Here is a 26,170-nt window from a genome sequence, read left to right on the forward strand (position 1 = left end):
TAGTGATTTAAATCACAATTTAAATCAAATCCACCCTGCCCATATGTGAGAATATTAAGCCTGTTTGTTCTTGAAGAATAAACTTTACAAGAAATAGGACCAACTGTGTTTCACAATAATAAATCTAAATTAGCCTTGGACAATAAGAAATAATAAGTTAATACCTGTACTGTGTTTACTTATATCCATTCTTTCCATTTATAAACTCTCTTTCAAGACAGATTTTCCAGTGTCCACAAACTCCTTTGCTTCTTCAGTATTGATCCTTTAGTGCCACTTCTTGGTCAGCAACTGTCACTATAGTAACCACTCCATGGAGCTTAGAAGTAGAGAATGACACGGGGAAAAAAATCTGTCCCCGTCACTGCCCCGTCCCTGGCCCACCGTCCCCTTCACCGCCATTCCCTTCACCGCCCCGTCACCGTCACTGCCATCCCTTTCATCGCCCCGTCACCGTCACTGCCATCCCTTTCACCACCCTGTCACCGTCACCGCAGCATCCATATAAGCCTCAGTTCTGCAATATTTAGCTTATTCCTTCCTTATAAATCAAAGTTCTGGCTGCTGAACTAGATAGAGAAAGAGATGTTCAGCTGGCAGGGCTTTGTTTATAAATTTTTATCAACACAACTAATGTACTACTTTATCCTAAAGAAAAAAAAAAAAAGAAAAGAAAATAAATAGAATTTTTTTTTCTACCTTTGTTGTCTGGTTTCTGCTTTCCTCATCTTCTCATTCAATTCCTTCCATCCGCTGTGTGTCTTCTCTCTATTCCTTTCCACCACCACCCTTCCCTCCCTCCTTCACCATTTGTTCCTTTCTACCACCCTTCAGCTCCTCTCGCGCGGCCTATCTATCTACCTCCCTCTTACTTTCGTGGCACGCTACAATGTAATTTGTGCAAGCCACTGGAGCCTGTGAGCTCGGTCCCCAAACAATCTCGCTTCTGTGTTCCTATTTTCCCCATTTCTAATATCTCCCCTATGTATCTGGCATTGCCCCCCCCCTGTGTCCATATACCATCCCCATGGCATGTATGTCCCCTTTATGTCTCTGTCCCTATGCCCCCATGCACATAATTTCCTCTCTGTTTCTGTTACCTTCCTGTGCCTCTTCTCTGCAACCCCATCTAGCTTCTTTCCCTCTTTCTTCCCCCCCCCCTGCTTCCAGCATCTGGATCACCTGCCTGTCCTCACCTTTCTTTCCTGCTGTGGGTTTCTTTCTCTCCCTCTTCATCCCCTTGGCCTAGAATCTCTTTCCCTCCCACCCTCTCCTTCCTAGTGTGAGCCGTGAACAAGCGCGATTGCGTGGTCCAGCAGCCCCCTCCCGCCCGATTGCAGCGTTCCGCCATCTCCCTCCCTCCACCTCACCTTAGATGCCGAGTTTGCCGGCTTTCTTTTTTGCCCAACCACACGCGCGGCTGCTCTGTTGTTCAATCTTCTCCTCTGACGCAACCGGAAACAGGAAGTTGCAGCAGAGGAGAAGAATGAATAACTTGAGCAGCCGCGCGTGCGCAGCTCTTTGAAAGCGTGCAGCTGGGCGAAAAAGAAAGCCGGCAAACTCTGCATCTAAGGTGAGGTGGAGGGAGGGAGATGGCGGAACGCTACGATCGGGTTTTTTGATATTGCTCACACCTGGAAAATTAAAAAGAGGAAGAAGGAAGGGAAGGGGGGCACGTATGCGACGAGGGGGATGAAGAAGAGGATGGGGAGGGGCATCAGCGCCCTGGGTGCCACTCACCCTTGCCACTGGTCAAATTATCTTGTATAGTGCAAATTTACAAGGAAGCATATACAGGGAGGAATATGGATGAATAGGCATCCGTATATATACCAGTTCTGTCTGGGAGAGAAGGGGGGGGAAGAGAAAGTGACCCAGAAAGAAAGGATGAACAGATGCTGGACCTACAAGTGGGGGTAGGGGGATGATAGAGTGATGTGGGGAGACAAAACTATTTTTACAGTAACTCTTAAATAGCCAGAAACAAACTACAGTTATTCGGCATCCGCTAATCCCCATGGGTGCCGGATAACTGAGATTCTACTGTATTTTATTCCAAGTAGAAGGTTTGATTAAGTACAAGCCCTTATGTGAGCTGGATTATTTTGATTGTCTACTATAGTATTAGGGGTGGGGAGGCCATAAGACAGCACAAATGATTTGAGCTGAGATTGGAACATAGTCAGAGGTCAAGTTACTCATACTCAATAGAAAGTATCATTTATTTTTAAAATTTATATACCTTTTAAACCTAAACAGTTTACATATCGTTGCATACATAATTCAATAAATCAAATCAAACAAACATTAACATATAATCATCAGAAAATCACGTGAAGTGCCCATCAAAAAAACAACCGCAAAGATCAGTTCCTAGAAAAATGCATTAACAAATAACTGTGTTTTCTGAAATTACTGTTAATATTTCATTTCTATGCAGAAAGTAAATAATTCAAATAAAGGAGGCAAAACAATATGAAATGTTCAGTAAAGAATTAGAGTGATCAGCAGATTATCTCTTACCGGACTTTTCCTCTATGAAGCAATAAGAAAAAACAAACAAGAAAGATACTTTTCAACAAACTTGCAACACCTGGAGAATAAGTAAAGATGTGCAAATTGATTGAGATTATGTACTTACTTCTTTTCCAGTAGATAGATAAGACAGTAGGGTTATTTCTCTTTAGTTGCAAGGTTGCAGAAGAAATCCACTCTGGATTTTTCACTCTGCCTCTACAGTACTTCACTGATCAGTTTAGCACCCTCTACAGTTAGTACCCAAGCACTGAAAAGCATCAAATATATGTGAAGTGGAGGCACCTGTAGCAACAGGCTCAAACCAACTGACCTGCTCAAGAATTCAACCAACAGTAAAGTGAAATGCCAACACCGGCTTCAAAGAAGCTGAGAAACCACTTCCCAATAAATGGAACACATATACAAATTCTTTCCAGCCCAGAAGAGCTAACAGGCATCCAAAAAACAGTTTGGAGAAGGATCAACAGATTGAAAACTGTAAGCAGGCGCAGTAATTACTGGGCAGGAGTCTAGAATGTCTCACCTATCTTCTGTAAAAGAGCTTACCAGGGTAAGTACATAATCTTTTTCCCAGTACAATAGGTGAGACATTCTAGACAGTAGGGACATACAAAATCAGTGTCCAAAAAACTAGGGTGGGCTTGCTGCGCCAACCCAGAAGACCGAGGACCCACTCTGTAGAACTTGGCAAATGTGTGAATAGAAGGCCATGTTGCCGGCTTGCAAATCTCCACAAGAAAGACAGCTCTAGCTGCGGCCCACAAAGAGTCCACACAGCTGGCAGAATGCGCCTTCACTGAAACAGGAGTCACAGCAAGAATGTGAGCTGACGAAATGGCCCTACAGAACCACCTGGAAATTGTGACCATGGAAGCTGGAGCATCCCGCTGAACGGAATGAGTCAGCACAAACAAATGGTCAGAGACGAAACTCATTGGTGACCTCCAAGTAACGCAGAAGAACTCTGCGCACATCCAGTTTCGTCAACAGGCCATCCTGTAACTGGGAACCTGTCAGCTGAAAGTCAGGCAAACACACATCCAGACTGACCAGGAAAACTGAAATCATGTTCGGCAAGCAGGAAGGAACCATCGAAAGGAGAATCCCTGTCTGAAATATGGAGGAAAGGGTCCCTGCAAGACAAAGCCCTCAGTTCCAACACCCAACACGCCCATGAAATGGCGACCAGAATAAATGGTCTTGAGTGTCAAGTCCAAAAGGTTAGCATCTCGAAGTGGCTCAAAAGATAACTTAGCAAGGCTAGACAATATCGGTGAAGGACCTAGAAAGGGAAAAGGTGCTTAACTGTTGGTCAGACATGAAGAGCTCCCTTCAAGAGTCTAACAGGTTGAGATGCCAAGGGAGACCAACGCTTCCAGGATATGAAACAGGAGAGTCCTTGCATGCCCACCCCTGTGTGTATGATTGTTTGAATGGGTGGTGATGTATGGTGCGCTTGTTCTCCCTCCTGTTGCTGTGTGTGTGTGTTGGGGGGCATACTAAGTTCTCCTATTGAAAATATGGGGAGCCGATTTGAGAGAGAGGCTGTTTCTGTTTTTCTCTTTTGGACAGCCTTGTGGTTTCCTGATGTATTCTCTTTTCTGGTTGATATCTGATGTTTGTTTGTTGGCGATGTTGGCATGTATTTACATTGTAATATGCTTGTTTCTCTTGTTGACTCCTTAATAAACATAATTTTCAAAAAAAAAAAAGAAACAGGAGAGTCCTGCCACATAGACTCGAAGAGAAACCAGTCAGAAGGCGAGAATGAGCAAGATTTTAGCTGAATAAGGGTCCACCTGGACCTGTGCACACCAAGTGTGGATGGCCTTCCACGCATGTAGTGTAATCTGTCACCACAGATGACTTTGCAGACTTCCAAAAAGTATCAACAACCAGGGCAGAATATTCTGTTGCTTTAAGGCTGCACACTCAAGAGCCAAGCCAGAAGAGCAAAGTGACCCGGATCCTCCCTAATGAAAAAGAAGACAGGCTTACTGAGCCAGAGGAGTACCCTTGTTTTCTCCCTGGTGAGTGACAGAAGCTATTGTTGTCATACTACTGGAGAAGACCCGAATCTCTTGGTCCACCATTGTTTCCTCAATAGAGCTAGTCGAATGGTTCTGAGCTCCCACCAGTTGAGTGACCACTGTTGCTGATATGGTGTCCAACACCCTAGAACAGGATAACGATTGCAAGAAGCTCCCCAGTTTTGAAGGCTGGCATCTGTCATCACCACAATCCAGGAGGCATAGTGTAGTGGAACGCCACAGCAGAGCGATTGCAGGAGAAGCCACCAGACCATGCTTGCTCAGCTTCCAGAGGCCAAGGTAGATGGGTCTGCAAGGCATCCCTGTGCGGAATCCAGTGAGAGAGCAAAGCATGTTGTAGAGGGCTCAAGCGTGCCCTCGCCCAAGAAATCACATCCAACGTGGCAACCACTGAGCCCAGAACCTGAAGATAATCCCATGCTGAAGGAGTAGGCTGCTCCAGAAGGAAGAAAGCTGAGCACACAGGTTTCTTCCTGCGGGCTACTGGCAGAGAGACACGGAATGCCCAGGTATCTGAGCAAGTATGTGGACGTCAGATGGTGCATTTATGTCTCTTTTTTTTCATGTTTTGAATCTGACAATCCAACCCAGGTTTTCCAGCACCTGGAGTACCCGCTCCAACTTGTGGCATCCCTTGGCCAACAAGGGAGCTCTGATCAGCCAGTCCTCTAAATAAGGGTGCAACTGGAGACTCATCTGCCATAGGTAAGCCGCCACTACTACCATCACCTGAGTGAAGATCTGGGTACTGAAGCCAGTCCAAAGGGAAGGGCCAAGAGCTGATAATGCTGTTCCAACCTGAACCCACAAAACTTAGTGGTGGATCGGAAAAAAGGGGATGTGCAAGCACATCCAGAGAGGCAAGAAACTGTCCTGGGGGCACTGCTGCAATGATCAAATGCACGGTCTCCATTCAAAATCATGGAATCTTGAGAGCTGCAGTCAACTGCTGAAGATACAGAAGAGACATCCATTTGTCAGAGCCTTTCTTTGGCATGAGAAAGTATATGGAGTATCTACCTGAGCCTGAGAGATTGGGCAATACTGGGTCCAAAGTTTCAAATTCCAGCAAGTGCCGAATGGTGGTTGGAATCCTGAGCACTTTGTCTGGCAATCTTAGCAGAGCCCATTAATCAATCTGTCAGAGGTCATGCAAATTCCAGGTTGTAACCTAACCAAATAAACTCCAAGACCCAATGGTCAGGCGTAACACGCATCCAGACAGGCAGAAATGTTTTGAGATGGCTCCCAATCCACACCAGGGCATCTGTTGATCTGGTGCATTGTGCCTGTGCATCAGGAGGCACAACACTGAAATCAGGAGGCTAGGAATGTCTATAGCCATTATATCGGCATAGGTAGCCCTGAGACAACACCTATGACCTGTCACTTGCATATGGATGGAAGCGCTGGGCCCAAGAAATCAGAACGACCAAAACCCCAGGAGGGCCGGGTCTGCTATCAGGCCGAGTCATAGCGTGATGGTCCAGTTTAGAATCCATTAAGTCATGCAAACCTCTGCCAAACAATCACAGCTCTGACACCTGAGTCAAACTCGCATAAGTAGGGCATGCATTGTATCCAGCAAATAAACTGTGCCCACCAAAACAAAAGAGGGACCCACCGCCTCACTTTCCAGAGCACGCTTTTGAGCATGACGTGCAAGTGACACAAAATGTTGCCAAAACAGCTTTAATGTTAAAGGCAGCTGTGTCATCCACATTGGAGGAAAATGTGCATTTTGCCACCTGCACTACCAAAAATCCACCCTGGGCTGAACTAAAGCTGCTGACACTTCCTTGCCATAAAAATCCCAGTGTGGCATAACTCAAGCAAAGGTCAGAGCGCTGTCAGGAGAATGAAACTGCTCCAAGACCAGAACGCATGTATCAGGGTACCAGGAGAAAGTAGCAAGTATAAACCACAACGCCAGGAGGAAGAAGTGGCCAGAGCCAGCTGAGACAAAAAAAGACTTCCTGTAAAGTTTCAGAAAGGTCTAGCAAAGCCGCCAATTCAAATAGGTGCAGGCTTGTGAGAGTATTTCCAGGCTCCCAAAACCACCAAAGGATCCACAGATCCAGCACACAATCCCTGATCTCCCATCCCGGGAAACACTGCAACTGTAAATAAGGGGTCAGCAAGCAAATCATCCTGAACCTGGATCCCCCAGATCAGAGTCAGGCAGTGCAATCATCACGGCAGGGAGAGTCTAGGACGTGTCCAAAGGAATAATGTCACTGGAGACGCAGTGTAGGTGGATTGGGACTGCGCAGGGGAAAACATAGTGGTCCGAAATCTTGAGCGTAAAATTTTCAAAAATGTTGAAAAGGTGTCCGGCTCCTGGGCATAGGTCACATTAAGGTGGTGAAACTGAGCTTTTGTGAGGCTGCACAGGGGCCGCAGCCTGGTGGATAGAATTACCAGCCATGCCGAGTCCCGAAAACCATGAAGGCTGCACTGCTGGGCTAACTGAGAATTTGGTCACCTGCTTCAGCAGGGAAGAGGCTAAGCTGGATGCTGCAGCACCCCCCCCCCACCCCCCCCGACACTCTAAAGTGCTATAAATGTGCAATCCTGCAAGAATCCACAAAAGGAGAGCCCAAGGACTCCATCCCAGCAAGTTTCCAGGCAATTTTTCAGATTTGAAGAAGCAGGGAACTTTAGAAATTAAAATTGCTAAAAATCCAAGATGGCCACCATCACAAAATTTGTACCAAAATTGTGATATTTTTCACATTTCTCAAATGTTAAAAATGGCGATTTTAGGATTTTTCAGGAGAGGGAACATTCAGAAACACTCAAAACCTCACTTTTCACACCTCCCCCAATGTTTCTCACAGGCTGTCAGCTTGTGTACTCACTGTGACCTGAGAAGATCAGTTAGAAATGCTGCAAGCCTGCATTCAGCTCTCTCATAGTAGCTGGATGAGAATAATCACTGCCACAAAGCTGGGAATGCTTCTACGAAGCTGATCTTTGGGCTGTTAGTCAGACTCCAGTGTCTGACTATACCTCCACCCTTGCGGACCATTAGATGAGCACCGGAATAGGCGGAGGTGCGACGACGCAGCCGGCACCCTGCGAGACACTGCTGAGCCTCCTAAGGGCACCTAATAGCCTGCTCTCGACCCCTGATTAACAGTAGGTGAGCAATTTCACGGATGGCCTTGAGTTCCAGATAAAACTATGCAGGCTGACTAACAGGTAACCAAAAAGGGACTGGCCCGTCAGCTACAGACCAAAGTCTATGAATTCTCAAGCAGGAAGAGCTTTAAAATCATTCCAAGCACTAATTTACCTGAAAAAGGGATGAAATTACATCGAATTAAAACAATAAAATGGGGAGAGCAGAACACACACAAGTGCATCCATGCGTTGCAGAAGGAAAAAAACTGTAGAGGGTGCTAAATTGATCAGTGAAGTAATATAGAGGCAGTGAAAAATCCAGAGTGGATTCTTTCTGCAGCCATGTGACCAAAGGGAAATAACTCTACTATCTAGAATGTCTCACCTATTGCACTGGAAATGCTTCTGTTTCTGGAGGGCTCCCAATAAAAAAAAGTTAAGGTAAGATTTAAACCTGAATTTCATGCTTTACAGTCCACTAACACTAACCATTAAGCTATTCATTAGCCTTGCTTTGCCAGGAATGCCCATAATACCTAAAGCTGTCATAAAGTCTGGTATCCCCTTTCAATTTCATTTTCAGAGGATAGGGTGGGGAATAGCAACCACTGTGGAATTAAGGAGGTTTCATACCTTAATCCATCCAATGGTCAGTTGCTTAAATCAGAGCACCTTTTTTTGTACCCTAGACATGACCAAAAAATATCTAACAGGATATCTTTCTTTTTAGACTTGAACATATCTTCCCATTTGGTAATCACTGTTGGACATCCTGATTTTGGGCTCTCCCTAGTAATGCCCAAAGCATGCACCCTAGCTATTTGGACATACTCTAGTTTTGGATGCCCCTTTTCTGACTTTCCAAAATTGGGATTTGGATGATTCAAGCACATGGATGTCCATAAAGTCATTTTGAGTCATCCGTATGCTTTGAAAATAGCGTCATAGTTGATAGTTTTGTATATTATCTGTTATGTTAGCATTGAAAGGGATTAACATTTGTGTCAAGTGAGGACACTTCCCTTGCCCCTTCTTTGCCACTAACATGAAATCCATGTTAGGTGTTAACATGACTATTAACGTGCTGTTTTTGAGGTATACTCGTTGTTTTGGAGATCCACATAACAAAGATCATTTTATAAGGAGGAGACTAGTTAAAGTGCCATTTAAGCTACCAATGTGAAGCCAATATTATAAAGACAAGTGAGCACCTGTTTGTCTTAATAAAATCCTAATGTAAGTAGTAACATCGGTCAAGTACATGCATAATTATATTTTATAATCTACACATGTATTTGTGTGCTCTATCCACACTCTGCCCAAACTACACCCCATATCAGCAAAGTACACCATCAATTCAAAATGCCAGTCGGCATTTTGCATAAGGTCATATATGCATGTATGGAGTCATATCCATGTGCAAATAACTAAAATGCCCCAAAGCAGATATGTATTGTATTGCTATAGTACACAATCTCTTATAAAAATTGCTCTCTTTGGAGGCAATTCCATAACAGGGTGCCTTCATTTAGGTAGACTAAGAACAAGGGTAGTAAACCTATTATTTAAAGGAACCTTGGGTGCTCAAGTATTAATTCTTATAGACTACTACTGTAAACCCGGCATCAGTGTGCTGAAATGAACATTTATGATAGGTCTATGGCTTTCAAAAATGTTTGTGCCTAAATGCAATAGGAACACGTGCAACTTACAATATTCTGTAAGTTGCAGGATAGATAAAAATCAACTTTAAAAAAAAAATCAGATTTTTAAAATTTAATTCAGATTTTTATTTAAATTGAATTTTTTTTAAATAAAGTGTTTTGAGGAAAAATCTATCTAAAGATCATTTTTAAGATGGAGATTTTATTTTTATGTTCCCATCTCTTCACTAATGAGAGCAGAAGGGGATGTGGTTGGCCTGGAGAATCCAGGAACTGATTTTAATGGGGCAATGATGTAATTTGAAATTATTTAAAGGATATTATTTTATTTTTTTTACTAACAAGTATAGAGGGACATTTTCGATAAGACATCCAGATCCAAGTTTGGACATTTTATGGAACATGCACAAAAATCCAGTAATGAACATGGCCATTTTTGAAACAAAAAGATAAGACATTTTCTGTTTTGAAAATGGTTATTTCTCAGATGTGCTTGTCATCAATTTGTCTATCTTTTTGAACCATTTTTGGAAAAAACACATTCAAAAGAAAACCACACAAAACAAGCAATTGGGATGTACGGCCAGCATTTTTAGCAGACTGGTCACCAAGACATCCCAGCAAAGCAGTGGGATACCATAGGGGACACTGCAGTGAAATTCACATAAAAAGGGCCAGGTACTCATCTCACCATAACTCCATTATATTGTATGGTGAGCCCTTCAAAGCCCACCCAAAACCTAATGGACTCAACTATACACCATACCAATAGCCTTTATGCCTACAGGTGTCACCTAATATGGAGATAAAATGGGATCTGGGTGGATTTTGGAAGGCTCAGTTAGAGTGTGGTATGGACCTGAGTCCTGATATTTACAATTGACTATACCTCCCACTAGGCTAGTCCATAAACCTTTTACTGCTCTACTAGGACTGGTTTCATTTACATCTTTGGAGGAGGGGGGTCAGTGACTACTAGGTGTCATGCCTCTATCCCTTCAGTGGTCATCTGGTCAGTTTGGATATCTTTTTGGTACTTATGCATTGTTAAAAATAGGTCTAGCCCCAAATGTCCAAATTTTGCCCTAGACATTTTCTAAAATGTTTGCTTATTGCAGAAAAATTTCCAAATCATAAGTCTGTCCAAACCATGCCTCTAACACACCTGCTTAAGATTTAGATGCACTGCAGACAATCACACAGAAATCCATTTAAAACATGAGCTTCAAAAATAGTGAATTGGAAGGGCTTTGGTGAGAAAAACATCCATCTGCCCCTTTATGCTATATTTTGGATGTTTTTCTTTTCTGAAAATAAGCCCCATAATATTGCGTGCAATTCTGGTCACCAAATCTCAAAAATCTAAGTGGAATTTGAAAAGGTTTGCTCAAGTTCCTGAAAATAAAGTCCCTAAACTGTTAAGAAGGTACCCTGGGCAAAGCCACTGCTTATTCCTGGTAGTAATGCAGCATAGAATCTTGCTACTTGTTTTTGATTCAGCCAGGGGTTTGACCACTATCAGAAGCTGGATGGAGCTTTGGATTGATCCAATGTGGCAATTTTTATGTTCCTACTGTTGTTTTAATTGATATTTGATATGTTGCAAATTTAATTTGGTTTTGATATGGTACTGTTACATATTTAACAATAAACAGATAGTCTATATCTTTTTTCCCCATATATTGCAAAATGTAGCATTGCTCGATTTATTCTACACTACATTGAATTCATTACCTGATTAATTCTACAAATAATACTTTTAAGGTCTGCATATAGACTCAATGAATTACTTTAAGAGCTGTTATCTATTTTTCCTTTGTTTTCTCTTCAGTTTAAATCATGTCATGCAAAAACGTGGGTCCTTCAGTAACAGCAACACTTGTATTTGAATGTCTGACATAAAGTGAGTGAAGGTTACTCTTCAATTCAGGTTCCTGTATGGCAAACTAATCCACTGCTTTTGCCTTCAGCTTTGGTATTTTTGGTTCCCATGGGAACTGTGAGTCAGCTCTCCAAAATAAATCTTCACAAGCCTCCGATAAAACCAGAGCCTTACCAATGTGCAAACTAAGGTCAGTATCTAGAAATTACTCAGCCATGCATATGCAGAACTGAATTGTCATATTATGAAATTCAAAATGTTCTATTTGCCTAAACCAGGAAACAACCAGCTACAAGAAAACATTATTCCAAAATATAGTAGCTCACCTGTGATGGAAGATTAGGTTTATACCTTCGATAATCTTTCTGTTAGTACCTGTAGGATGTTCAATCCCAACCTGCAATCTGGGAGTTGCAGCAATCCACAAACTTTTATGAGCAAATGCTCCACCCTCTTAGCCTGAGAGCCAGGAAACATATCCAGTTAAGTCCCAAAGCCAAACAACATACCTAAACAAATCCATGACACGGGGATACGGGGGAGGATCCCCAGCAACATAAGTAATTCTTAAACTGGTTTGCTCTGCAAAATATTAACAAGCGATAAATAGGCAGAAAGTCAACTCAGAAAAACATTGAGGAACAATGTAGAACTAACCTGTTACTTTCAGGGCAGGACTCATTCATCGATGGCCCCTAGGCACACCCCTATTTATTTACCCTTCTTTTTTTATTTCCACTTGATTTCTCTTTTTCTATTAATTTAAAATTCAAAACAACAAAGATTATCATACTAGTGCCAGTGTACAGTTTTTCTTCTATACAACCTCCAAACATCTCTGAACAAATCCCCCTTTCCTTCCTAGAGGAAGAGATCTCCAGCTGGCAGGGCTTTGAGAAGCCCATCAATTTATATTTGCATTTGGGTAGGAGGCATGGAGCATGGGGGAAAGAAAATTTAGTGCCTGCCATTTTATTGGACTAATACATTTCTCAATTAACTTTCAGAGGTTAAAACCTCTTTCTTCAGGTCAGTAAACTATACTGCTGTTACAGTATCCCTGCCCTGACCTCTATCAGGGTATCACCCACAAACAAATAAGGAGATTACAGATAATTCAAAATACAGCTATTAAACTTATCTTTAAGGCAAAATAATTTGACCATGTTTCCCCTCTTCTTAAAAAAGCTAATTGATTACCCATCACTCACAGAATCTCATTCAAAACTCTTTTACTAGCATTTAAAGTTCAACTTAATCATGCCCCCATGTTCATTGACAGGCTCTTAATTCCTTACGAATCCTCAAGGTCACTGAGATCATCTCAGCAACATCTTCTGACTATTCCCTCAATCCGACAGCTGTTCTACGATACAACATGAAAAACCATTTACTCGGTAGTTGTGCCAACACTATGGAACGCCCTTCCCCTAACCCTATGGCACAAAACCAGTCTAAATAACTTTAAACCAATCTTATCTCTTCAAAGATGCTTATGAGATTTATGATTGATAATGAAAAATAAAAAATAAAAGCATGAAGAAGCTCGTTCCAGACAACCCTACTTCCCTGATGATTTTTTCCTGGACCTTTTCCGTTTATTTTGAATTATGTATCCCTACCCTTTCTCCCTTTGTTTCAATTTTTGTCTTAATAGTTTCTATTAGTTTGTTTGTCCATTCCCCTGACTTTTAATTAATTTTTAACACTGTAAAAAGGTAAACCGCTTTGGTATGTAAAAATGGTATATCAAGACATAATAAACTTGAAACTTTTGGTCTCTGAATTAGTAAAAAAAAGTATTAAAATTAGTCCAATAAAAGGGATCACCTTTTTTCCATTTTCTATTAATAAACAATTATCAACACATCTACAATAATACTTTATCCTAAAACAAAAAGAAATAAATAAAACAAATATAATTTTTTTCTACCTTTGTTGTCTGGTTTCTGCTTTCCTCATCTTCTCCTCATTCTCTTCCTTCCATCAACTTGCGGCCCTCTCTCTGCCTCTTCCATATGGCATCTACTCTCTTTCTATGCCTCTTCCAGAAACTGTCTGCTTCTCCTTTCCATCTCTCCCTCTCCCTCCCCCTCCCCCCCCTTGGTCTGGTATTCATTTACTTCTCTCCGCTTCCCCAATGGTATGCATTTGTCTTCTTCCCTTCCATCTCTCCCTCCCTCCCAGCAGATTTTAGCATTTCTCTCTCTCTTCCTTTCCTTCCCTCAGATCTGGTATCTGTCTCCTCTTTCTCTGGCATCTCTCTCTCCTCTCCCTTTCTCCTTTTCTTCCCTGGTCTTCCTTCTCAATTTATTTTCTGCCTGTCTAAATTCTCTCTTACTATTCAGTCCTCAATTTCCCTCTTTTATTGTATCTACCTACAGCTTGCCACCTCTTTCCCTCACCCCTTCCAGTATCTAACTCTATCATCTTCCCCCAATCCAGCATGTGCCTTTTATCTCTCCCCCACACTTCCTTCCAGCGTCTGTTCCCCTCTCTCATACCCCCCTCCCCTACACTTCCATTCAGCATCTGTGCCCCTCTCACCTCCACACTTCCATTCAGCATCTGCTCTCCCCTCTCAACTGACATCCGTCTGCCCTCTTCTCTCTCTCTTCCCACTTTCATCATCTGCCCCGTCTCACTCTCTCCCCACTTTCATCATCTGCCCCTTCTCTCTCTCCATTCTCCCCACTTCCATCATCTGCCCCCTTCTCTCCCTTCTCCCCACTTCCATCATCTGCCCCCTTCTCTCCCTTCTCCCCACTTCCATCATCTGCCCCCTTCTTTCTCTCTCTCTCTCTCTCTCTCCTCCACACTTCCATCAACTGCCCCCTTCCCTCTCTCTCTACCTCAACCTCAGGCCCTTCTTCCTTTCCTCTCATCTTCCTGGGTCACCTTGCTTTCCGATGTTTTTTTCTTGGTTTTTTTTAAAACGGCAACAGGCCCCAGCATTGACGGCAAGTAAGTTTGGCAACCATTATCTTGCAAGCGGTGCTGCTTGGCCAAAGCTTTTCCTCTGACATGAGCCGCCCAGGCGGAAACAGGAAGCTGTGTCAGAGGGGAAGCTTTGGACTGAGCACTGCTTGCAAGATAACGATTGCTGAACTTACTTGCCGTCGATGCCGGGGCCCGTCGCCGTTTGAAAAAATTTAAAAAAAAAAAAAAAATGGAAAGCAAGGTGACCCAACAAAAGTGAGGGGAAGGGAGACCCCCCAGGGCAGCTGCTCTATTTTCCCTCCTTTAACGGGCCCCACTGACAATTTTGGGCCCTGGCTGTATGCAATGAGCACCCCAAGAAAGGTCTTCAGCAATGTAAATACTCACAGAAACCGCTCCACAGGATCTGTCAACTGGCTGGAAAGCATTCAAGTCTGTAAGGAGAATCAGCAAGGCAGCAAGAAGCAGGCTATTCCAAACAACTGAGTGTACACGGAAACTAACAGAAAGAAGATTATCGAAGTTATAAACTTAATCTTCCATTCTGTTACGTCCCTTCTGGATTCCATATGCTAGGTGATGTACCAAAGCAAGAGTAACATCTAGGGAAGGACAGAAGAGCCTGCCCTCAACATCAAGTTCCCAAAAGTGGCAGCAGAATGAGCTACACATCCACTCGGCAAAACCGGATAAAAGTATGAAGACAGGACCAAGTAGCCACCCCGCAAAGTTCATCAGGATGAAATGCGCAAGACACTGCCCATGACGCAGCCACACTTCCAGACAAGTGGGCGTTAAGCAAAACTGGTGACTGCTAGCCGTGGGCTTTCGCCAGACGTATCTCTCTCAGCTTCTTTCAGTTTCACCTGGTAGTCTTTTCTGTACTCCTTTAGGGTTTTTTTTATATTTCACGAACGCCAAATCTTTTGCCTTTATTTTCTCTGCCATAAGTTTAGAGAACCATATTGGTTTCCTTTTTCTCTTGTGTTTATTTATTTTCCTCACATAAAGGTCAGTAGCCATTTTTATTGCTTCTTTCAGCTTAGACCACTGTTTTTCCATTTCCCTTATGTCCTCCCATCCTAACAGCTCTTTCTTCAGGTATGCTCCCATTTTACTAAAGTCCGTAAGTTTGAAATCTAGGACTTTGAGTTTGTATGGTCGCCCTCCGCTTTAGTTGTTATATCAAACTAAACCATTTGATGATCGCTATTTCCCAGGTGGGCATCCACTCGAACATTAGAGATACTCTCTCCATTTGTGAGGACCAGATCTAGTATCGCTTTTTCACTTGTGGGTTCCATCACCATTTGTTTGAGCAGAGCCTCTTGAAAGGCATCCACAATTTCCTTACTTCTTTCCGATTCTGTAGATGGAACTTTCCAGTTCGCATCCGGCAGATTGAAGTCACCCAACAACAGCACCTCCTTATTCTTTCTGAACTTTTGGCTATCTGCAATCAGATCTTTATCAATTTGCTGCAATTGAGTCAGAGATCTGTAGACTACACCCACATAGATAGAAGTTTCATCTTCTCTTTTCAGAAGGATCTATATCACTTCTTCCTCTCCCCAGGTCCCCTGCATGTCAGTCGCTTGGATATCAATCTTTACATAAAGAGTTATTACGCCTCTACCTTTTTGACCAACTCTGTCCTTCCTAAAAAGATTATATCCTAGTATATTTGCATCCCATCCATGGGAGTCACTGAAGAGGGCAACAATATCCAGGTCTGCCTCTAGAATCAGAACTTAGATCATGAACTTTGTTGCTTAGACTGCGAACATTTGTGGTCATTGCTTTCCAGCTATCTTTCAGTGGTAAACTCATTTTTTGTATAGGTTTATGTTTAGTTTCAATTCCTGTTACATTGCTAAGAAGCGAGTTGCTAATATTGTTTACATTGCTACTTTTAATACCAACATATCTTGTTGGTTTTTTTTTGTGTTTTTTTTACTGGGGATGGCCTCCATAATTGTATTTCATACATATGCCACCCCCACCTTCTAGTTTAAGTGCCTAGAAATGTGGAATTAGTGCAAACTATATAGTTGAAAAAGTCTCTAAAGATGGGAAAGTAGAAATCAACACATAATACAAGGGCTGGTCACTGCTAAGACCCTCTGGTAATTTTCCCAGCGTAATATTGAATGCAATTGACCCTCAGAAATGCCACCAGCCACTCAAATATGTTTCATAGTGGTTGGATTTATACATTATATCCTCACCGGGCCATTTTTGTTTTGTTTTTAAATTTGTGAATGTCTTAATTTTTCATAAGGTGCAATAGTGCCAAAGTAAAACTTATTGTAGATAAGAGCTAATACTTAGCTTAGCTATACTGGTCCATTCTAAGGGATACTGAACATGTTTAACCCAACATGGGTTTCATCAGGGCTGTGATCCCTCAATTAGAATGTGTTTCCCATGACGCGACCAGCCCTTGTATTATGTGTAGAAATGTGGAATGGCATAATTAAAAATAAAACACATCCAAGTCCTTTTTGGGCCTAGGATGCTAGTCGCCCAAAGTCAGCAATGTCTAAAGTCCATTCTTGAAAAATATGTACAAAATTTTTTTTTTTTGAGAATTGTCTAATTATACGTCCAGCTGTTTGATCGTCCAGACCGCCAAGTCGTCTATCTTTATACCGCATTCTTGTCCCAAAAATTGTCCAAGTCCAAAATGCCTAGAAAAAGACCTTTTGGATGTGGGAGGGGTCAGCAAAGTGATACACTGGCCACCCAGGCATGGCAAAAAAGAGTAGTGGGGCACCTTACAGGGCATGGCTGTGAACTTCACAAAAAGGGTGCCAGATAAACATAATAGCAAAAGCAGTGCAAATAAATATAGCAAATGGTTTGACACCGAATTTCTAAAAATGAAACAACTAGCTAGACGACTGGAAAGAATTTGGAAAAAAAACAGGAGAATTAGCAGATGGAGAGCTAACATAAAAATCTACAAACAACTGATAAAAGACAAACATAAAGCATTCTACTCTACTAAAATCAACTTATCTTGCAATGGTTCACAAGGAATCAACACAAAAAAGCAGTTCAACCTGATCACGAATTTATTTGACACCACTTGTTACACCATACCCGTACAGAACACTAAGTTACCCTCTGCGAATGACTTAGCACTGCATTTTGATTCAAAAATTAAAAACCTAAGAAACAACTGTTCAACAAACGACCCTAGTGATCATCAAATAGCTAACATACAAGGAAATGAAATACCATCAGACATGATCTGGAGTTCCTTTCAAGACTTAGAATGGAATAATTATACCAAACTATAAAACAAATACTCTAAATCTTATTGCGTTCTAGACTCATGCCCCCCAGAAATTATGAAAGCAGCGCCTTTAGAATTTAAACTATCGTTGCTGCAACACTTAGCCCATAACCTAAAAAATGGGAAGTTCCTCACTAACGGTCACATAATAATAACCCCAATCCTAAAAAATAGTAAAGAATCTTCAGCCCTAGTAACCAACTACAGACCAGTAGCATCCATTCCATTTATTGTAAAAATCATGGAGGGACTGGTACATACCCAATTGATGGCATATCTTAATCAGTTCTCTCTCCTACATGAAACTTAATCCGGTTTTAGACCTTTATTCAGTACGGAGACAGTAATTGCGGCTATTTTAGACAATCTGCGCCTACTGTTTAGCAAGGTCCTCAATGCCCTGGTCATGCAATTCGATATGAGCTCCGCCTTTGATCTGGTAGACCATGGGAAAATGCTACAATGCCTAGACGCTATTGGTATCAGGGATGAGGTGTTGAACTGGTTTCGTGGCTTCCTTATATCCCGTACCTATCAGGTACGTTTCAATTATGCTCTCTCCGATTCCTGGAGCAATCCATCCGGTGTGTCGCAAGGGTCACCGCTATCCCCATTGCTTTTCAATGTCTACATGTCCTCACTGGGCGTGCAATAACCCAGTTGGGGATAAAATTATTCAGTTATGCAGATGACTTTACGATTATCATCCCATTTGCTGACTCTATCTCGTAAACTATTTCCAAAGCTTCAGAAGCTATAAACGTGATGGAGCAATGGATGACTGACTTCAAGCTCAAACTTAATTCAGAAAAAACGAAATTCTTCGTTGCTTCACCACATCTGCTTGACACCAAAACACCACTATGCATCAATGAACTTAGTTACCCTATTCAGTCCACCAAGAAGATACTAGATGTAACTCTGGATCAATGCCTAACCATGAAAGACCAGGTGAACTCCTTAATCAGAAAGGGTTTTTTCACTCTCTGGAAACTTAGATCCATTAAATCATATTTCGATACGTCAGCATTCAGAATCCTGGTTCAATCCCTCATACTAAGTCAACTTGACTACTGTAACATTTAGCAATTTCCCAAAAGAATATGTGACGTTTACAATTAATGCAAAATGCAGCGGTCAGACTAATCTTCGGGCTAAAGAAATTTGATCACGTGACATCCTACTACCGGCAGTTGCATTGGCTACTGATGGAAGCACGTGTAAAGCTTAAATTCGCCTGCCTCTGTTTTAAAGTACTATACGGACGAGCCCCTAAATACATAACTGACCTTTTCTCCTTCTCAGCCAACAGACACAAGAGAAGCTCACATTCAAACTTCATTTCCCCCCCAGTTAGAGGTTGTAAACTGAAAAAACACCATGAACACCTTCTCTCACATCAAGCAGCATTATGGGGTAAAGATCTAGAACAATTGCTTTCGCCCACTACTTATGAGGAATTCAGGAAGCATCTAAAAACATACCTATTCCTGAAGTATTTAGACAACTGACCCGTACATCTCTCTCTCCTCAATAATGGTTTTCTGGATCTATTAATCACTTTCTTCCCTCTCTTAAGTTCAATCAATTTGTACCTTCGTTTAATCTTTTGTAAACCGCATAGAACTTCACAGTAGTGCGGTATATAAACTGTTATTATTATTATAAACATCTCACAACTCCCTTGCAGGTCATAGTAAGCCCCCCCAAAACCTACTATACCCACCTGTCTTCTACCCCAATAGCCCTTATGGCTGCAGGTGGCACCTATATGGCCTTACAGTAGGGTTTGGGGGGGTTGGTGGGCTCATATTTTCTACCATGGTTAGAGTGGCTTATGGGCTCCTCTTTATGGTTCACTAGCCCATCCCCCAGACTACTTAAGTCACCTCTGTGCAGCTCTACTAGGCTTTCCTATGCTAGGTGCCGATGTTCTGGAGGCAGGTATGTACGTTTTTATTCTGATTTTTATGACCGGGGGGGGGGGGGGGTCAGTGATCACTGGGGGAATGTATGAGGGTCTCTACTTTGTCCCTGCAATGGTTATCTGGTCACTTTGGATATCTTCTGGGCACTTATACCTGTTTTTAGATTGCCTAAGTCACAATGTATAAGTTCCGTCTAGGCAGTCTCGTCAAACTTTTGATTATCGCTGCAGAATGACTAAGTTTGGTTGGCCCACATCCCGCCCAAACCACTCCTTGAAAAACGCCTATTTTCACTCTGGACTCACAGCAGCAGTCAAAAGACCTAAGATGCCTCTTGATACGTCTAAAACCTGTTTCAATTATTGGCACTTGAACAACCTGTCTTTTAGGTCGTCCAAGTGCCAATTTAGGCGGATTTTTAGATGTATTTTTGTTTCAATTATGAACCTCATATTGCCTAAATTTCTCAGCAAGGATTCTTTTTCCTGCTATAGTCAAGATGGCTTCCATCACGAATTCGCACCAAAAATGGCAAAAATAAAAAAAAGTGATTTGGAGTCTGGGGAGGTGGGGGGACCTGAACCCTACCTGCAGAAACTGTGAAAAACTGTTTTAAATGACTTTAATAAACAACCCCTGAAGTTCACATAGGTAATAATGGAGTGTTACTTACAGTTTCTGCAGTACTAGCCTGTCAGCACTTTTCATTGTCAGAATGGAGGGAAGGATTTTTCTGCCTCAGAAACTGCTCCAAGTGACCAGACTTGAAGATCTTCAGATTGCCATTTGGCCGGATACTGACTGTGACCTCTGCCCCCACGAATCCTCACCACGTGGTTGGGGCCGGGAAAAGCAGCCTGTACCTTGAAACCTGGAGGTTTCACTCCAAATGCACACAGCCTGCACTTGAAACCTGTGACAAGGTTAGCAGCAAGTGAACTCCCAGGGGAAGGAACCCCGAGTTAAAGAAGGGTGGCACACAGAAGGCTAGCTCCACAGATCTACCAGAGTATCTCTGTGAAACAGCAGTCTGGTTCCGCGGGACTGCATTCTTTCCTCCGACAGGAGACCACCAGAAGGGGGTCTCAAGGTACTGAAACCACTGAACCAAATGAACTTTAAGCAAAAAAAATAAGAAATAGAAGCAGAGCAACTGCAAAAGACTTCTGCATGGATTGCTTGCAGAAATTGTAACTGGATATGTTTGCTAGCTCTCAGACTAAGGGGGTGGAGCATGTGCTCAGATAAGTTTGTGAATTTATGCAACTCCCAGATTGTGGGTTGGGATTGAACACCTAGCATATGGAGTCTGGAAGGGAAGTAATAAATCTTTGATTTTATGTCTTACATTTCATTTGTACAGCATACAAATGGGAGCCTAGTCCTTTTACAAGAACACCTAAGGCATTCCTAAGAATGTCTATGTTCAAAACTTTAATAAACCACCCCTGAAGTTCCCATATATCCCGCAGTACCTTGCAGTTCAAAGCTGTTTACATCAAGAGAAGCTGTCAAACAGAGGGCCATCAGCTTTAGCACCCCATTTAAGAGAAGGACAAACAGTCCCTGCATGCTTCTAAAGATAAGCATTATCTTCTTTTTCACTTATTATGATTCATTAAGAGATCTTTAGAGCATTGTTAGTAAGTAGGGCGTTTTAGTGATATCTAAGGTTAAAATCTCTCCACAAAAAACATTTTAAGTTAATAATGGTAAAAATGCATTTGCATAGTGGACATAAATGATGTATGTGGTAATACCTACGATGTGCTTTAGGGTGCACAAGATTGTGGGATAAACCCTGATGGACACTCAATGTTTATTTCATGAGTTTCCCCCATAACTGATTCTGTCCACTTAGCATAAGTAAAACGTTATACACCCACACTTTTAAATTTATATGGTGTGGGATTTTTTTTTTTTCAAAAAAAGTGTTGTTTTTTTTCTATAGCTACACATTTTTACAACCTCCTCTAAAAAAGTTTTTTGAGGCTCGTTGAGTTTTGGAATTATGTGGTCAATCCAGGGGCAAGGTCTGCACTTATACTGTTATCTACTGATATTGAGCACTTAACCATCTAAGTCAGAACCTAACCCCTCAGGTTGATCCAGTCCTGGTTTTTCCAAACTACATGCATGGACTACTAGCTTTACTATTCTTAGCCCATGCAAGCACTCTTAACATTGACACCAAATATTAATTTACATAATAGAGGATTAAAAGAATAAATTCAAGGACTCACCACAGGAGAAGGTGAAAGTGCAATGTTGCCTATTGATGCCCTCAGTTCATCTACAATTGCAGCACTTCTGATATTGTCTTTAGCTTGTAAAGGCTTAATTTTAATGTTAAATTTCTTGCGTACTTCTTCTTCTTCTTCCGATTCACTGGATGAATAAAAGTGCTTTCCTTTGGTAGGTATATTATAGTTAAAGATCACACTTTAAAATTCAGCCACTAGGTCTAATATATTTTGCATAGATGATTATGTAAAGAGATTCTAGTGAAAAACTAAGGCAACAACACTAGTATTATGACAAAGAGATCCTTGTAACAGGAATATATAATCAGACTGTATATGCATATAGAGGGGCATAATTAAAAAAAAACATCTAAGTTCCCTTTTGGCCTAAGTCCTTAAACGTTCAAAGCAGAAGCAGGGAAAGTGTCCATAACCAAAACAAACGTCCTTGTTTTGATTATGGCCTGCCTCTACTAAACGCCCAGATCACCACTACGTCTACAAGTACACCCCCACGACGTCTACACTTTTTGCCCATAATGAACCAAAAAAACACCTAAGCCCCAAATGTCAGAAGGGCTTTTAGGCTAAGGAGGAGCCAGTCCTTCGCCTATAAGTTGGATTCTGTAACTAGTGTCTGTCAAAAACAAAACCGGTTACAAAAACCCCTCCCCCCAAACGATCCAGGCAGGAGGGTGGCCAAGCCCTCCTGCCATGTCGAACCGCGACCCCCCCCGACAACATCGGGGCAAGAGGGAGCCCAAGCTCTCTTGCCCCGTCCAACCGCGACCTCCCCAACAACATCGGGGCAAGAGGAAGCTCAAGCCCTCTTGCCCCGGCGATCATGCCCCCCCCCTGATATCGTGGCAAGAGGGAGCTCAAGCCCTCTTGCCCCGGTGATCTTACCCCCCCCCCCCCCCCCCGCCGAGTACGAATGGGCCAGGAGGGAGCCCAAGCCCTCCTGACCCCGGCGACCCTCCCCTCCGAAAGGAACGGGCCAGGAGAGAGCCCAAGCTCTCCTGGCCCTGGCGACCCTCCCCTCTGAAAGGAACGGGCCAGGAGAGAGCCCAAGCTCTCTTATATTCTAGAAACTGAGCTGGAGAAGGTTTAGGAGCTCCTGTCAAAGGAGGGTTTTCTTGAAGACGGTTGAATGAGAGTCTAGAAGAGTAGACTTCTATTGTTGGGGTCAGGGTCAAATGAAGATGCCCAAAAACAGATGCAAATGTCTGCACCTAGGTTGCTTAAGATCATGCATTGATTAGCATAATTTTTAATATATGTGGTTAATATTCAGAGTGATCTAGGCAGGGGTAAAGGATCATGAATTTGATATACCACCTTTCTGAGGTATAACCTATACAGTTTACATATGCAGGTACTTTGAGGCTCTTGCCCATTTATATTGCATTCAGTGGGCTAGATATCAATATTCAACAGCTCTTAACTTGCAGTGGGGCTGAATATCAGCTCTAACTGGCCAACATGAATCCGAGCAAGAAAGGGGTATTCTGTAGTGGAGTCAAGGAGGAGCCAGCTGTTATGTGGGTACCAGCAATATTCAGTGCCAATGCCCACATAGCAAAGTGGACAGACAGGACCTCGCAAAAGATAGTCCCACTTATGCCTGCTTAGCTATATGGGTTCTGGCACTGAATATCGGTCCTCACCCACAGAGCTTCTGGGCACCATCCTGTAGCTTTCCATGTTTCCCTCCCCCCTGGACTCCCCCCTCCAAATGCCACAACTTTCTTGAATCAAATTCTCCCATCCCAGACACAACTGCAATCACAGAAACCTCACCCTCATAACATGACTCCCCTCCCCAGATTCAAATCCCATCCTAGACATAAACCATCAATAGAAGCCATCCTCATCCTAGTAGGTCTTCTGAACTTATCTGACCATTCCTGGTAGTCCAATAGCTATGGTGGCCATGAGCAAATAAACTATACCGAGTCATCATTCTGAGAAGGCTCGACTCGGTTTACAGCAATTAAATAAACAGGGAATGATTCACAAATGATAAATAGAAGATAATAGCAAAATTTCAAAAGAATTAATTTTCAAAATGTTTGGCAAATAGAGTAGTTTTTAAAGATTTACAGAAAAATTGAAATGAAATAGAACTCCTTAAAAAAAGGGGAGATCATTCCAGAGTTGAGAGAGTTTAAAGACCAAAGATTGACTGAAGATCTTGATTCCTTGAATCCCTTTTTTAGAAGGAAAGGAGAGTTTAAATTGTTGGATACCTCTTGCAAAGGAGAATCGGTAAACATTCTAAAATAAAGGAATAAGAGGATTAAAGATACCATGTAGCAAATCCCATTAACTCCCACCAAAAATGGTGGCTGTGACCTAAAGTGGTAGTCTTATGGTACCACCACTAAGGTCTGACCCTAGAGATCAGAGCTGCTATTTTCAGCAGGGACTATGGTCAGTAGCAGGTGGGGAATTTGCTCCTGCCCACCTTACTCACTAGACCATTAAGGACAGGTTGGCCTGGAAGACATACTGGGATATAGAGGGGCTTCTATTGATGGAGTCTGGAGTATTGGAATTGTGGGGATAAGGGATGGTTTCACATCACGTTGGCGACCTTGGAATTGAGGGAAGGGCTGGAAGCACCTGAAATCCTCTTTTGCAAGTCCTAGCTGAATATCAGCCAGAACCTGCATAAGTGCTGGTGGCCAGCACATGCCTTAATAGTACTGGATATTCAATGCTGATGCCCAGACACAGCCCAGTATTGACTATTTAGCAAGCGATGGTTAGCACTTAAAAACAAACAAACACCAACTGTCACTGACTGAATATTGACCAGTATGCATGTACTTGTGAACTTTGAGCTCTTCCTAAACTTCACACCTACCAATAAAGTGCTATCATGTCAACACATGTACTTTTATGCCAGTCGGAATTTTATAACAGACCACTTACAGCTGTATATGCCTTTATGAAATTACCCTGTTAATGTAGCCTGTTTGCTTCCACGTTTCAGAAGTCATCACTTTTTCTGTTATTGTTATTTGCATGTTTATTTTCCAATTGAACTCTAGGAAATTTAAAGTTTTCCCTTATTAACTGTGTCAGTTCCCTTTCTTCTTTGTGCATGAAGCACTTCACAGGAAGGAATTGTAGACTATAATGAGCAGCAGCCCTAAAATAAAAGAAGGATATAGCCTGGTTCAATATCTGGTCTGATGCTGTAACCTTCTTCATCAAGCTCAGGGGAATTCTGTAGAAAGCAATTACAAAACAAGATTAATACCATAAAATAATTTACTAAAGACAGACAAGCATAATGATAGCTTTTGTTAAGGGAAACACACAGAACAGCTAAGGCTGACATGATAAACACCGATGCATGAGCCCCATGTAGGACAGATAAGGAAGTTATCAGCATGCAGGGCATCTTTCTCATGCAGCAGACTGAGTTATCTCCAGTAAGTGAGCCAGCCTTAAGCCCCCTTTTATCAAGCCATGGTAGAGCATTTTAGTGCAGGACAGCGAGGTAAATGCTCCGCTGCTAATAGGAATTGAATGAGTAACGGAACATTTACTTTGCCAGCCTGTGCTAAATGCGGCTTAATTAAAAGGGCCCTTAGTCTTCAATTCCTGTTTCAAAGCAAAGAATGAAAACACTGCACAGGCCCTGTAAGCATAGGCCTAAGCTGAAGTGCTGCTTTGTCCTGTACTCCTCTGAATCAGACTTCCTGACCTCTAGCTCTTCGCCATAACAAGCAGCAGTTCCAACCTGCTGCTCGCATCAGTCTTGGCTCTCCATCTGACATCACTTCTTGGTCGCGAGACCAGGAAGTGATGTCAGAGGGTGAGCTGAAGCTGGTGCGGACAGCAAGTTGGAGATGCTGCTTGTGCCGGGAAGGTTAAAGGGGTAAAGGGGAAGGGAAGGGGTGCTTGCGCAAGGCAAGAGGGTGGGGAATGAGAAGAGGGGCGCCACCCCCCCAGGCACCTCCCACCTTCGCAAACGCCACTGCCCTGAAGAAAGTAAAAAACTTGATTAAGATACTTACATATCTTTCCCAGTCAATCTCTGCATAAAATCCATTTGGTGCACCATTTGATTTCTTCTGTAATGATTTTGAAAACATTAAAATAAAAAATATTAATGTTCAATAGATCTTAACCAAGCTTTTTTCTATTTGTTAGACATGGCAACTATATTACAGAGCTCTTCTATAAGATATAATATGCAAATTCACTCTTGCTAAAATTCTCTTTGTTCAAGAAATTAAAATTAATTAGGCAACCGAGTTATGGAATCATCTTCCATTTTCTATAAGATCTTGTGACCATTATTTTAGATTCAGACAGATGCTGAAAACTTATTTCTTCAGTAATTTTGACCTTTTGTATAACTAATTTGTTTTGATCTAACAACAGTGTTTTGTAATTACTGGATGAAATGATTCAGCTTTTGTTCTGTGAAATCCATCTGTTAAGGCATAGGTAGAATACAAGACCTGGTATAACATAACA

At 42.2% G+C, this 26,170-nt stretch overlaps 1 protein-coding gene across 12 annotated transcripts in view; it reads right to left on the reverse strand.

The window, feature by feature from the left end:
• The window catches only part of SGIP1 (SH3GL interacting endocytic adaptor 1), a 216,527-nt gene that overhangs the window by 114,758 nt on the left and 75,599 nt on the right, over positions 1-26,170 (reverse strand). For all 12 annotated transcript variants that reach the window (XM_033917200.1, XM_033917198.1, XM_033917191.1 and 9 more), the window contains exons 5-7: positions 25,705-25,761; positions 24,851-24,908; positions 21,674-21,849 (exon numbers count right to left, since the gene is read on the reverse strand). In XM_033917200.1, the coding sequence (XP_033773091.1) occupies positions 21,674-21,849; positions 24,851-24,908; positions 25,705-25,761 (291 nt within the window). The remainder of the gene's footprint in view (positions 1-21,673; positions 21,850-24,850; positions 24,909-25,704; positions 25,762-26,170) is intronic.

The sequence above is a fragment of the Geotrypetes seraphini genome, chromosome 12, assembly GCF_902459505.1.
Source record: "Geotrypetes seraphini chromosome 12, aGeoSer1.1, whole genome shotgun sequence".
NCBI classification, from domain to species: Eukaryota; Metazoa; Chordata; class Amphibia; order Gymnophiona; family Dermophiidae; genus Geotrypetes; species Geotrypetes seraphini.